Source organism: Pangasianodon hypophthalmus, chromosome 11, assembly GCF_027358585.1.
Source record: "Pangasianodon hypophthalmus isolate fPanHyp1 chromosome 11, fPanHyp1.pri, whole genome shotgun sequence".
NCBI lineage: Eukaryota > Metazoa > Chordata > Actinopteri > Siluriformes > Pangasiidae > Pangasianodon > Pangasianodon hypophthalmus.
Window position 1 is genome coordinate 2,939,577 of NC_069720.1, and position 14,291 is coordinate 2,953,867.

Sequence of the window (14,291 nt, forward strand, 5' to 3'; positions counted from 1 at the left end):
TTAACATGTCGCATGTGTGTTTTTCACACATTTCTGTACACACAAACACTTTCCATGTCTTCTAGCATGATTTATTATTATAATAATAACAGTAGTGCTAATAGTAACTGGTGTTACATGGTAAAAAATCTGTTTAACTTTCAATATGGTCATGGTAGAAGGCGCTGGAGTGGGAGACTTGCTACTCATTGATTCTCAAGCATAGCATTTCTACATACTCGATCTCTTGGTGAGGTCATATCCTCGCATGGGTTTTCATACCACTGCTATATGGATGACACTCAGCTCATCCTCTCCTTCCCTCCCTCAGACACTCATGTTTCTGCTTAGATCTCAGCATGTCTGGCAGACATCACATCATGGATGACAGCTCATCAGCTGAAACTTAATCCCAGCAAAACTGAACTGCTGTTCATCCCAGGTGACTCATCCCCACGTCAGGATCTTGCGATTTCCCTGGACAATTCTCTGATCTCTCTTTCGGTCACTGCACACAACCTTAGAGTAACCATGGACAATCAACTGTCCTATTCCTCTCACATTGTTAATCTGACACGCTCATCCCGATTTCTCCTTTATAACATCAGAAGGATTCATCCATTTCTATCCACATAGGCCACTCAGGTGCTTGTCCAGTCCCTTGTCATATTGAGACTGGACTACTGCAACTCAGTCCTGGCAGGTCTGCCTCTGAGCGCCATTCGTCCTCTGCAACCGATCCAGAATACAGCTGCGTGACTCATTTTGAACCTTCTTAAGTTCTCCCACACCACCCCAATGCTGCAACCCCCTCACTGGCTTCCTGTAGCTACTGCATCAGATTTAAAACACTGATGCTTGCCTACAAAGCCAAAAACAGGCCAGCACCCATCTACCTTAAAGCACTTATCACACCCCACACTGCACCACACTCCGTCCGATCCTCTAGCACTGCGCACCCGGTCCCACCATCTCTCAGGGTACAAGGAAGGTGTCTGAAAGCTGAGTCACTGTCAGTCTTCAAATGACATCTGAAGACTTGCCTCTTCGTGAGGTACATAAATTAGCACTTAAAAAAAACACTTTGTGTTGTCTGTGTGCTTTTTACTGTAATACCTCCTCCTAAAGTGTTTTTAGACTGATTTTTTAGACTTAGTCCGTGACCTAGCGAACCAGTATCAGAATGTATTTATTGACAGAGACTTCAAAGCACTTATGTAAGTCGCTCTGGATAAGGGCGTCTGCCAAATGCCGTAAATGTAAATGTATTCATTACTCTGTGTCTTTTTTTTTTCTTCACTCTTCCTCTCTCTCTCTCTGTCAGGATGGCAGTCAGGTGGAGGAGTTGGAGAGACTGAGGGACGAGCAGCTGCAACTCAAGGACAAGGTCTCTGTCTCTTTGGTCAGAACGTTCTTTATTCAGCAGATCTTCCATGCTGTCACAGGATTTATTGTAGCTGTTTAAACAAACTGTTTCTGTTTCTGATTGGCTGTCAGCTATGCAATAAGTAAGGAATAAAACACACTGTGCGATGCTGTTTTGGAAAATATTCAGTGACAAGTTATTATTACCATCTCGAAGTTGAATATTTTCCTGCAGCAGCACAACTCGAAGTGCTTTATTCCTCTAATACTACAGAAATTTAGCAACAATTGCAATTTAAAAAAAAAAAAAAAAAAATTCTATTTATTAAAGAATGGTGTTGTACTTTTCATCGATATATAGTTACGTTTAATATTGTTGAACGTCCACGAAACAAGTTAGTTCATCTGGTCACTTTTGTTATAATGGCTATGAATTTTTCTTATTTATTTAAGAACTAAGATGTCACTTTTTTATAGAAACATATAATAAAAATCTGTTTAAATCACTAATCATTATGTTGATATTGAGAAGTTCAAATAACATAAATGGGAGCTTTCCTATCTCCTAAATGACAGTTTCCTAAATTTTAGCTCCTGGTTATTAGTCAGCAAAACAAACGCAACGTGTGTCTTTACATTCCTCTCTGTCATAACTACACACCCTGGCTATTAATTACACTGTAATAATGATAAACTTTTATATTTATATAGCACCTTTCATACCTTCATTTAAAATGCAGCTCAAAGTGCTTTACAGCATGAATTAAAAATAGAAATGAGGAAAGGACGATAGACAAAGATAAACTAGTACAATAGACAAATGATAATAATGAAATAATAGAAGTGGCAGAAAAAAGAAAATAATAACAGTATAAAATATATGGAATAAACACTGTGTAGGAAGAGAATAAATATGTAAGTAATGTACCAGTAATAGTTAAAATATAATATTTAAAAAAAAATTGTTTTTTGGGGGGTTGGGGGTGTGTGTGGGTTTTTTTCTTTTTTTTTTTTTTTTTTTGGGGTGGTTCAGTGATAGATGGAGCCTGACGGGTGTTTATTGGAGATGTGTTCCAGATCTTTGGTGCATGAAAACACCACTCCGTCAGTTTCATACATGGAATACTGAGGTACTGAGATAAATAATAATCTTTAGGATGAATAACTGATTAATAAATTGGATGTGTGTGTGTGTGAGGTGTGTAGGGCTATGAGCTCTGAGCCCCAGGTCAGAGTGTATTCCCAGAGCAGCCTCACTGTGTTTTGGGGCTGCAATAAAGCACCGCCTTTAGAGGCCGTCCAAGCGCCTCTTACCGCTAAGTGCTTCTCCAGCGGTTGGACAAAGATTACTCTCAAAACAGAGTGCGGACAGCTTGATTAATGGAGGCCTCTGCCAAGGGCCCACGCCGCACTATATTTTCACACTTACTTACACTCCTTCATTTCACTTGCGCCAACTTTTATGCGCCGGCCCCGTCACCACAGGAGCTTGTCAGTTCGTAAAGGACAAGTCGCCACTTTGAGTCGAAAACTCATTAAAGGCCCCTCGAGACATTTTTGTTTGAACGGCTGTGGGGAAGCTGAATTCGACACGGATTTGGCTGTCGATTGCATGCGTCCTGGTGGTGCTGTTGTATAGTATAGTGTGTGTGTGAGACAGGTTTGGGGAAGTCATGATGAGTGGAGTCACCATTTAAGCATTTTCCAAGGAGGTCAGGAAAACGTGTAAGTCGTGTCACGTGTGTTTGTGTGCTCTCCTACTGTATCTCTTTCTGTGTTTTGTCCCTGCTCTGGCTCCGGTGCTTTAACCTGCCGCTGAGAGACTTGAATAGCGTCACAGAGCGTTTTATTTGGAGGCAGTCATGAAATAGAAAGTGTGTGGCTCCCTTAGTGAGCGCTCTGAAAGGTGAGCCACACTGAGAGGCTTTTAGAGGCTTGTATGAAGGAAAGTACTGTATGCGAGTCAGATGGAAAATTCTAGTCCGCTTTGTATAACAGGTTATCATGTATATACTTGCATGCACTTTTATAGATGTACAACATAGTCAGAATGCTCACAGAAAAAAAAGGCTATTGTGGTAACTATTAACAAATGATATAGCCAACTGGTAAATTATTGGCAGCCTTCATGAAAATGAGCAAGAAAAATGCATCATATGACACACAATGATGTATTTACACACAATATTTTTCCCTAACCTAAAATGTTTAAGTGCATATTTTCCCCTGTAGGGAATAATAGCGCTGAGTCTCCTTTTATGTTTAACAAGGTTGTAGAGCATCTTGAATTCTCCCCCATGAATAAGCTGCTTTATATTCTCAGATGTGTGTGCATGGACATCCATTTCAATTCAGATCACAGCTTTTCAACAGGGTTTGTATCTTGAGACTAAGATGGCCGTTACAAAACAGTGTTTATTTTATACACTGTGGTCAGAAGTATGTGGACACCTGACCATCACACCCATATGTGGTTCTTCTCCAGTCTGTTTAGAATTCTGTTGTATAGAATGTCTCTGTGGGCTGTCCCTTTACTGGAACTAAGAAACCTGTTCCAGCATGACAATGCCCCTGTGCACAAAGCAAGCTCCATGAAGACATGGTGTGTGAAGGTTGGAGTGGAAGAATTTGAGTGTCCTGCACAGAGCCCTGACCTCAACCCCACTGAACACTTTTGAGATGAACTGAAAGCCAACTGCACCCCAGACCTCCTCGGTGCCTGACCTCACTAATGCTCTTGTAGTTGAATGAACACAAATCCCCACAGCCACGCTCCAAAATCTAATGGAAAGTTTTCCCAGAAGAGTGGAGGTTATTATAACAGCAAAAGTGGGACCAACTTTGGAGTGGGATGTTCAACAAGCACATATGGTGTGATGGTCAGGTGTCCGCAAATCTTTAGCCATATAGTGTATGTTTTAGGAATTTATTTTTGCCCACGGTCTTCAGGGGTGCCAATATTTCTGTGAATTGACTGGTACACTATTTACGCTGCTTGAGTATACATATACAGTAAGTAAAAAAAAAAGTTTGGTAATTACACTTGGCTTATTTACATACATATGCACATAGAAATTTAACAGGTGGAAGTGTAATATCACATAGATAATGAGCTGGTGAGTTAAAATAATAGGAATGCCAGATCCACATGTAGATAAAACATCACTTTTATTATTCTGTGTGTTTGTTATAACCTATGTTGGGCACAAAGAAAGTGAATAAGAAGCAAGTTTGGGATTTGCTTCTTTTTGTTTCTAGAAGATGGTGGATTTTACTGGGAACACAGGGGAAAAAACGTAAGATGAAGATAAATAGTGATGTGAAAACATTAATGTGGGAAATGATTCATTAAATTACTGTTTAAAACTTGTGATGATGTGTCTTAAATCCACCAAAAAAGGACATTTGAGATGAGCAAAGAACTTTTGCAGATGCTACACAAACTTGCTACAGAAGATTTTTATGCTTGTTTGGTCAGAGACATTATTCGGTGCAACTGGCTGGCCAGTCAGGGGTCTGCACTATTATTAGCTCCGCCCACATATCCTGGCTTGGCTCTCATGCTTCTTGTGTGGGCAAGAAGTGGAACCGAATTCAGCACGGGTATTTAAGTAAGATGTGGCTTGGTGGAGGATTATGGGTAATCAGCTACAACATACATGTCTTTCACATACGAATATGGCGTAGCTTTAAAAATAATTTGCGGTACATAATTGGATCTTATAAAGGCAACTGTTTTACATTTAATTTGTTTTTAGAGTAACAGTCACTCTCCTAGAGTAAGAAACATACTAAAGGTACAAAGAATCCAGCAGCTAGCCACAAGACAGTTGAATTTCTGTCATGTTTTTGTTCAGCAGTAAAACAAAAAAGACCCCTGGACTAGCCTGAAAAGGAGAGAAGATGGACAGGAGAACAGCATGAGCAGGATGAAAACTGAAAAACAGAATGATTGTAGAGTGTAAGATAAATGAGGGAGAGAGTGGAGGACGTGGCGGACGCTGGTGGTCAGGGGACACGGAGGTTCATTAAAAGCCGCTCCACGATGCCTCTGTGCGCTCAGTTAAAATGCCCGTGAGCTCAGAGTAGTTAATTAACATTTTGTGCTGAGCCAGTCATCTACAGTGAAAAAATACATACCGTACATGTACACAGTAACTGGCAGCATCAGATACTTCTCATATTTGCTGACATTTGCCAGATGTCGTATGATTCGTTCTGAGCCTGAGATGACACTGGATACCAGAACCACAAAAAAATCATGTTGGATATTTGAAACTTTTTTACACTACAACATTAAATGCTTTCCTTCTGTGTCCTTCAGCAACTCTGGTCATTTTCACACTTCTGTTCCTGATTCCTATCATTTGCCCTGAGAGTTCAGAACATTTGCTGAAGTGTGAAAGCTGTTTTCGAGACCTGGAGCAACCAAGAGAACCAATCCCTGGTCCTACTGAAAACAACAGTCTGAAACTTGCTTCAGCTGAAACCCGGAGCGAGCCACATCTAGTGCGGAATCTGTCCACTCTAACTGCCACATGCAGAGTAATGTGATTAGTTCCGTTTGGGTCAAATTACTTCCTGTTTCAAGTTTGGTGATGGTGGGAAAGGGTTGTTACGAACAGTGAAGAAGACAGAATGCCTTATTGATGTACATTAAACCAGACTTTCTTACAACTGGAGCACTTTAATTAGCTCAGCATTGTGATGTGAATGCTTCCACTAAAACCAAGTGAAAAACACACATCTCGTATGGGACCGCATGATGAAAACACTTCTAATATGGGAACGGCTTTTGCACGTATTCCTACACGGTGATGTTCAGTGCATCTAAAAAGCACTGTTTTTCACTGCTTGAGTGTTGGTACCAAAGGAAAATAATAAAAACAACAAAAGGATGAACCTACCATCTACCATTTTTGCCTAAAATTGTGACCTGTGGAATTGCCATATGGAATCAATCCACTGGAAGGAATTCTTCTCCATGAAAGCAAACGAGAGATTATGAACCCCGCCCACAAACAAGCCTAGAATCGGTCCTGAGTGCACAACAAATATAAAAACTCCCTCAGACATGTCTCTCAGCATCATGTGCTAGTGTTGATGGTGAGCAAATGTTTAGCAGTTTTTCAGGTTGTAAGAAAGAAGAAATACAATAGTGTGGAAAAGAGTGGAGGCGAAAAACCCGACCCAGAGGTGCCAACATTTACGGCTTATTTGTCGCATCTGAACGTGTACTGTGAAGCAAGAATGCCGTGACTTGAGATATTAATGCTGTATTTGAGTACTATAATGCTTGCTTTTGTAGCTGTACTTAGTACTAGCCGATACATGGTACGTGGTACTCGGGACTCATATCAGCCTTTGAAATCTGTGCAGAAATAGAGTTTGTGGTAATGACCATCGAGTCATTTAGACATCAGAACTTTAAATAATTCAGCATTTTTGTGGTTTGTGGAATGAAAATGCTAGTGCATGTGTGTGTGTTTGTGGTAAACCTCAGTCCAACCTAATGCACTTGGCGCACATTTTTACTAACGTTCCATGCTTTTTTTAACGTTTTTTTCCACGTAATTAGCAACAAAGTGATTGGTGTGCTATTTAATCTTCAGTAGAAGCTCTAACCCCATCATGTTTTAAGGGATGTTGGATTATTACGTTCGCAGAAGCGAGGGATGAGGGATAGTTTAACAGATAATTATGTGTAATCCACAGTCATTTCAGCGAACGAGCAGCAGCATAGTCGGAGCTCGTATTAGCCATTTGCCATTAAATGAAGACGGGCCAAATCGAGCCATTTCCTTAAAGTGACAAATTGCCACTAAACACACATCACATTGTGGAAACAAAATGGACAGAAGCTCTTACTCTGCTGTTGTGCTCTTATAATTTCCTTATTTTATTTTAAGCGATTATTTCCATTTCTTTTTTTTTTTCTTTTTTTTTTTCTTTTTTTTTTTCTTTTTTTTTCTCCTCTTTTGTAAGTGTATTGTGCTTTGTTTTCATTACAGCTTTCTGTCCACTTTTGTTAGCTCTGATTGGTCCAGTTTATTCACTTTATTGGCTTTGTTTGTTTTTTTTCCTTTTTTCTTTTTTAATGCATGCCAACAGCTTGACGAGCGTGAGGACAGCGTAGCCGCTCTGACCCTGGAGGCGGAGTCTCTGAGACAGAAAGTGCGTACCCGTGACCAAGAGGCAGCCGACCTGTGCGAGGAGCTCATCACCTCCCAGGATGCATTGCAGCGGGTGACTGGTGAGCTCAAGAGCTGCCAGAGAGAGCTCAGAGAATGGGTAAGAGCATCTGATGCTTTAAATTCCGTGTTCTTGCACCAATCTGGAGTATGGAAAGTATGGAAATTAAGCTTTTAAAAGTATGAACACTGTATTATTAAATTATTAAAGATTTATGACACTAAGCTGCTGTATTATTTATAGTTTACTGAAGCACACTGATCTTGAAACATTGATCTGAAAAAGAAAAAAATAGGAAAGAAAAATTCAGTTTGAGTTTTCTGTACATTGTATGCTCCGGGCTACACTTTTTGTTTGTCACTATTATATAAGTAGGGAATAAAACACTCTGTGTTCTGCTTTTCTAGGAAAATAATCAATGATGGGATTTTGTGATGAAGCAATGTGACTACTACCACCCTGAAATTGATTATTTTCCTCCAACAGCACAAGTGTTTTATTCCTTTTATACCACAGCAGTTTGTGAACGAACAGTCATTCCCTCGCCAGCATCTTTTCTCTCTCTCTCTCTCTCTCTCTCTCTCTCTCTCTCTCTCTCTCTCTCTCGAAGTTAAGATGAAAAGCATTGCCAAAAAAACAAATATGTCCTGAATATGTCAGGAAACTTAGTTACAGCTTACAGTACAAAGCACTGACATTGGAGACTCCTTCCATAAATGTTAAATAAACGTCTCATTCACCACATCAACAGTTGCACACTTTTTTTTTTAATTCTGTTCATGTGGAGCGTCCGCCGTATATAACATATTAGAATGAGCGTATTAATCTAAAATTTATTTAAAAATGCATTTCTATCAATCTTTTTCCCATCTTGTTCTTACTGATAGACCATATTTTCAACCTCAGCCATGTGCAGACCTTCACAGCCGGATATTTAAGTGGTTTCCCATATCACTTTTCATTCATGTTTTTTCTCTACACGCATGGATGATGGCTGGAAAACTGCCAAACCCTCAGACTGTCTCCATGGTGGGTTGAGATTTCCCTGAAGACTTAAAGGCATGTTAGATTTGTGAGAATGATGAGAAGAAGTGTTTCTTTTTTTATTTTAACAGGAGGCTCAGAGAGGAGGACAGGAGCAGAGAGTGGTGGAGCTCAAGGCTGAACTGAACCAGCTACAGCACCAGTACACCACCTGCTACTCACAGGTACAGCGTATCCCCTACGTGACTGGACTTAGACTCCAGTCCAACTGGTCCAACCTCTTTCCTTCTCTTCCTCTTCCTTGTTTATCTTCTTCTTCATTGTCCTCTTCTTCTTCTTTTACTTTCTATTCTTGTTTTTTCCTTCTTCTTCTTCTTTCCTTTACTTCTTCCTATTATCTCTTCCTCTTCTTCTTTCTTCTTCTTTTCCTTCTTCTTTGTGTTTTTTCTTCTTCATTTCCTTCTTCCTCCTCTTTCTTCTTCTTCCTCTTTCCTTTTCTTCTTCCTGTTCCCTGTTTCTCTTCTTCTTTCTTCTTTTTCCTTCTTCTTTCTCTTTCTCTTTTATCATAGTAGAAGAAGAACTAAGATAATGTGGCTATTAACTGTTAAGCCTTTATGAGCCTTAATAACATTAACTTGACAGCCCCAATATCACCTGTGTGTCTTTTTGCTGTGTGTGTGTGTGTGTGTGTGTGTGTGTGTGTGTGTGTGTAGCTGGTGGAGGAAGAAGCGTTGGTGTCCAGCTTGAGGACTGAACTACAGCAGGCTGAAGGACAGAGAGACACACTGCTGTCTCAGCTGCAAGAGCAGCAGCATCAGCTCCGTCTGCTCACAGAGAAACAGCACACAGCTCAGCAGGAGGTACCACCACGTCTGCACCGTCAGGGGTGGACACATCAGTAGCACGGGATATTAGTTTGGTTCCCCTCAGGGGTCAGATTGCTAAATCTTTTTTTGTTAACAAACAAAATTAATGTATGTTAATTAATGATGCTTATTCTCTTATTATTCAGCTTCAGGCTAAATATTTATATATGCAGAATGATTTTCCTGTTTTGCGTCAGTCCAGTAGAAGGGTTTGTGGTGTGTGTGTGTGTGTGTGTGTGTGTGTGTGTGTGTGTGCGCGTACGCTGTAGGTGGCCTGCAGAGACGACGCCGTGCTGAAGTTAACCGCCGAGCTGAGCGTTGCTCAGGAACGTCTGACCTCCACGCGCAATGAGGTGCGACCTTTAAGAATCTTTTTTTTTTTTTTCTTCAATACATCCTACAAAGACTATTTTAAATCGAATTAAACCCCTTTACATCACATAGCCTCTCCCTGTCTTCCCTCTGTCACTGCAGAACTAACCCTGAAAATAACTATGAAATGAGAAAATGAGATACTGTAATATTATAATCATTCATTCATTCATTCATTCTTTCTTTCTTTCGTTTTCGTTTCATCTATCTTCAGTAAGCGCTTTATCCTGGTCAGGGTGGCGGTGGATTCGGAGTCCATCCCGGGGACACTGGGCATGGGGTGGGAATACACCCTGCCAGTTCCTCACAGGGCACCACACACACACACACACTCTCTCACACACACACACACACACACACACACACACACACACACACACACACACACTTTCACACCGAGGGGAAAATTTAAAGTCATCAGTCCATCCACTGGCATGTGTTTGGGAGGTGGGAGGAACCCGGAGGAAACCCACACAGACACAGCGAGAACGTGTGGCATTGTACTGTTTATTCTGTTCTTTTATTGTTTTAATTTTGCTAGACCATGCCTTCTTCCTTTTCATCTTCTTTTCTTCTTTTCCTTCTTCTTCCTCTTTCTTCTTCCTCTCCCTCCTCCTCCTTCCCCTCTTCTTCCTCTTTTCTCGTCTTCCTCTTTCATGTTCTTCTTCCTTCTTCTTTTGTTTCTCTACTTCTGTCTCCTTCCTTTTTGTCTTCTTCTTCCTCCTCTTTCCATTTCATCATCATCTTCCTTTCTTCTTCCCCTGCTGTTTCCCCTTCTTCTACTTTGTTCTTCTTCTTCTTCTCATTCTTGTTCCTCTTTTTTCTACTTCCTCCTCCTCCTTCTTTCTCTATTTCTTTCTCTTCTCTTCTTCTTCCTCTTTCCTTTTTTCTTCTTCATCTTCTTTGACTTGTTCTTTCTCTTTCCTCTTCTTCTTTCTTCTTCTTCTTTTTCTCTTTTCTCTTTTTCCTCTACTTATTATTTTTCATCTTATTATTCTATTATTATTATTATTACTATTATTATTATTATTAGACCTTCTCTGAAGGACTGTAAGACCCTCAGGGTTCTCATTTCCCGTCTCTCTCCCCTCCTCTGTATTGGTTAGAGAGAGACGGTAAACAGGAGAAACCTATAAAATCAATTCTATCCTTCATTCCAAGAGCACTCCCTGTAAATTGAACATGAAAGTAAACAGCGGAGAGCGGAGAACCCTGCGTCTGATCGACTGCTTTGAAATTCTCCGTACATGTGCATGCAGTGTTGTGAAAGCCTGCGATGACCAGGTGATCCCTCATCCCTCAAGACTCTTAGCACCAAGCCAGAGCTCTCCGGGGCATTCTGAGGCCTCGGCAGGCCTGTGGAAGGGCAGGATCGAGGGCACAGTGAGGATTAAGCATGGACCTTACCTCTGTCTGTCCGTCAGTTGGAGCAGAAAGCCCTCGCAGTTTTCTTCACTCATCTCTGACCGGTTGTTAGTTTGTTTTCCTGAGTGTCCTTGCGTGTTATAAACAGGACAGTCCTGTCACTTCAATGCCAACTGAACCTTTTGAGTTCCTTGATTATATATATATTATATTTATATTTTCTTCTTTTTTTGATGGAACATTGAATAATGCAACAGAACCTGCTCCCCTGTTGCTTTTTTATCATTAGCATGCAGCTCCAGTTATCCGCTGAATGCTTACGAGCTCCGGTGAAATGTTTGTGATGTTATTTATTTATGTCGCTCCTCTCAATTATTCATTTGTTTATTTATTCATGGCAGAACTAACTGCGATTGGAAAATTCATTTTTGCTGAAGGGCATTCGTCTCCGTCCCAACAAAAAAACAAACAAAAAAAACACTTTAGCATGAAGGGAAGGAGGCATCAGACTAGTTAGTCATTCCTTTATATAGTATTTTCTGAGACTCACATGGAGACATCTTTTTAATCTGAAGATGAAGATGGAACGAAATGGAGGGGGAAGTGAGCGAGAGAATGGGTGTGTGTGTGTGTGTGTTTTGGGGGGGTATACTCGTTTACTTTTTTCTTTTCTTTTCGTTGTTTTTTTTTACATTTTTTTTTTTTTTAACTTTTTCTTTGTCCTATTCTTAAAAACTTTGCACCACAAGAGCCTGGAAATACAGTTCAGAGAGTGTTTTGGTGAAATTACAGTGAAGGGGATGGCTCAGGGATGAACGCAGCTCTGCAGCAGTCTGTGCAGGACCACAATGGGCTTTGATCGCAGATAAACCCCGCCTCGTCCTGGCACGCTCGCCTGCTTTTACAGCCCATTGTTTGCTTACTTTGTTGCCTGTAATTACACGCTTTGGAATTCGGTGTAATTTCACACTTGCGTACACACATGCCATAATTAATTCTGCAAAGTGATCACAGCTCAGAGAACATTAAAGGTTTTTTGTGTGCGTTTGTACGTGCAGAAATATATTCTATTTAATATTCGTCCTGTTTCTGTTTGTCTGGTTTTCAGAGCGTTTAAGAGTTTGAAAGAGAAGCGTCTGCATTAGTGCTGATTTAGGAGTGTTTTGGTATTTAATCTTAAAGTTAAAATCTGTTTTAAGTTCAGAACTTGGGACATTATTGTCATACATTTATCATTAATGACCTCTAGACGATATCTTACTGGACTTTCATTCATTTACCATAAAACTCATATAACACGGGATGTGAAGTTCGTAAGGAATAAAACACTCCCTGTCATTCTGTTAGAGGAAATTAATCAATGACTGGGTGGTGTGATGAAGTGAAGTTACTGTTACAACACCAAAGCTGATTATTCTCCTATAACACCATGTCCTGAAGTGTTTTGTTCCCCTTATACCATATCGGTTTGCCAACGATTACAGTTTTTTTATTTATTAAAAAAAAACATTTTATCCATTTATAGTTACACTTAATGTTTTGGAACGTCCTTGAAACAAGTTAGTTCTCACTCATGGTATAGCAGCTATAAAGTCGTTCCCTCACCTGCTTCTCTTTACTTTTCTTTCTTGAACATAATAAGACAAAAAAAAAAAAAAAAACACAGCGTGTCGAGCTACCGAGAAACGAAACTCCTCTGTCCTGTAGATATCAGAAAAGATACAGCTTTACCTCTGACTGTTATAAAGCGCTAATACTGGAGACTCCTTCCATAAATGTTAAATATGAATAAATATGAAACATTTTTAATCAGTTTATGAGGAGTATCCGCAATAACAGTCCCTGTTACTATAGAAACGATAACATATTAGAACGAGCGTGTTAATATAAACCTGTGATTTTCAGCTACACTACTGTGAGAGCTGCTGTTCTAGAAAATGAATCAACATCATCTAGCCAATCAGAATCGAGAATTTAACAGCACCATGGCATAAAACAAATGATCAACATCTTCTAACCAATCAGAATTGAGAATTTAACAGCACCATGGTATAAAACAAATGATCAACATCTTCTAACCAATCAGAATTGAGAATTTAACAGCACCATGGTATAAAACAAATGATCAACATCTTCTAACCAATCAGAATCGAGAATTTAACAGCACCATGGCATAAAACAAATGATCAACATCTTCTAACCAATCAGAATCGAGAATTTAACAGCACCATGGCATAAAACAAATGATCAACATCTTCTAACCAATCAGAATCGAGAATTTAACAGCACCATGGCATAAAACAAATGATCACAGAGGATTTAGTTCATTCTATAACCTGTATTCTAGGTGTTTGCTCCTGATTGACTCATAAATGACATTTCTTTAGTGTTTTTTTTTCTGTTCTTTAGCCAGAATTGTTTAGCCAGAATCTAACCAGATCTCATTGTGGATTTCCATGTCAGCGTTCCCAGGATTTAAATGCTGGCTTTTGTTCACACTGAACCTCTTCCCACAGAAGTAGCGTTAAATTCTCATGTGAAGTGCCATGTGATGGTGTGACCATTATTACACATTTTTTTGTCCACTTCCTTGCATTGCGTGTGCTACTGGGTAAGAATTAGACATACTCTGTATGCATGGGATGGTGAGAGTCATTAACCGACCCCCTCTACAGCGCACGGCAATAGTGTATCAGCTTTAGTGCCAGATTTCCTCATTTCTCATCATTCTCATTATTTATTTACTGTAATTCTTTGCCCTGCTTTAATTACATTACTTGTTGCTTAAATGTGTCCTACAAAACACGGCAGATAAATAAAGATTGTGCACGTGTGCGTCGTTTGTCTGTAGCTCGCAGGCCAGGTTCAGGAGGTGAAGTCTAAAGCTGAGGAGGTCATGACCTTGGAGGAGGAAGTGAGAAGGTTACAGAAGCTCCTGAATCAGAGGGAGGAGATGCTCGAGGAGGAAAAATGCAAAAATGTTCAGCTTCAGTTAGAAAAAGAAAATCTTCATACACAGGTGAGAGCACCATCACCTTATTATCGATTTCCTTCATTTTATATCGTTATATTCTCCATGTTCTGGATGGTTACACAGCAATAACACAAACCAGTCCACTGGCTGTGCAAAAATCTTATTAAATGAATAATACCCTATTAAATTTTTCA

The 14,291-nt window shown here is 40.0% G+C and overlaps 1 protein-coding gene across 5 annotated transcripts in view; it reads left to right on the top strand.

The window, feature by feature from the left end:
• LOC113536638 (myosin-11) overlaps positions 1-14,291 on the top strand; it is a 172,422-nt gene that overhangs the window by 126,007 nt on the left and 32,124 nt on the right. For 4 of the 5 annotated variants that reach the window (XM_053238119.1, XM_053238120.1, XM_053238122.1 and 1 more), the window contains 6 exons: positions 1,304-1,366; positions 7,456-7,635; positions 8,652-8,744; positions 9,234-9,380; positions 9,656-9,739; positions 13,975-14,142. In XM_053238119.1, the coding sequence (XP_053094094.1) occupies positions 1,304-1,366; positions 7,456-7,635; positions 8,652-8,744; positions 9,234-9,380; positions 9,656-9,739; positions 13,975-14,142 (735 nt within the window). The remainder of the gene's footprint in view (positions 1-1,303; positions 1,367-7,455; positions 7,636-8,651; positions 8,745-9,233; positions 9,381-9,655; positions 9,740-13,974; positions 14,143-14,291) is intronic. The other variant, XM_053238123.1, reaches the window with a different exon arrangement.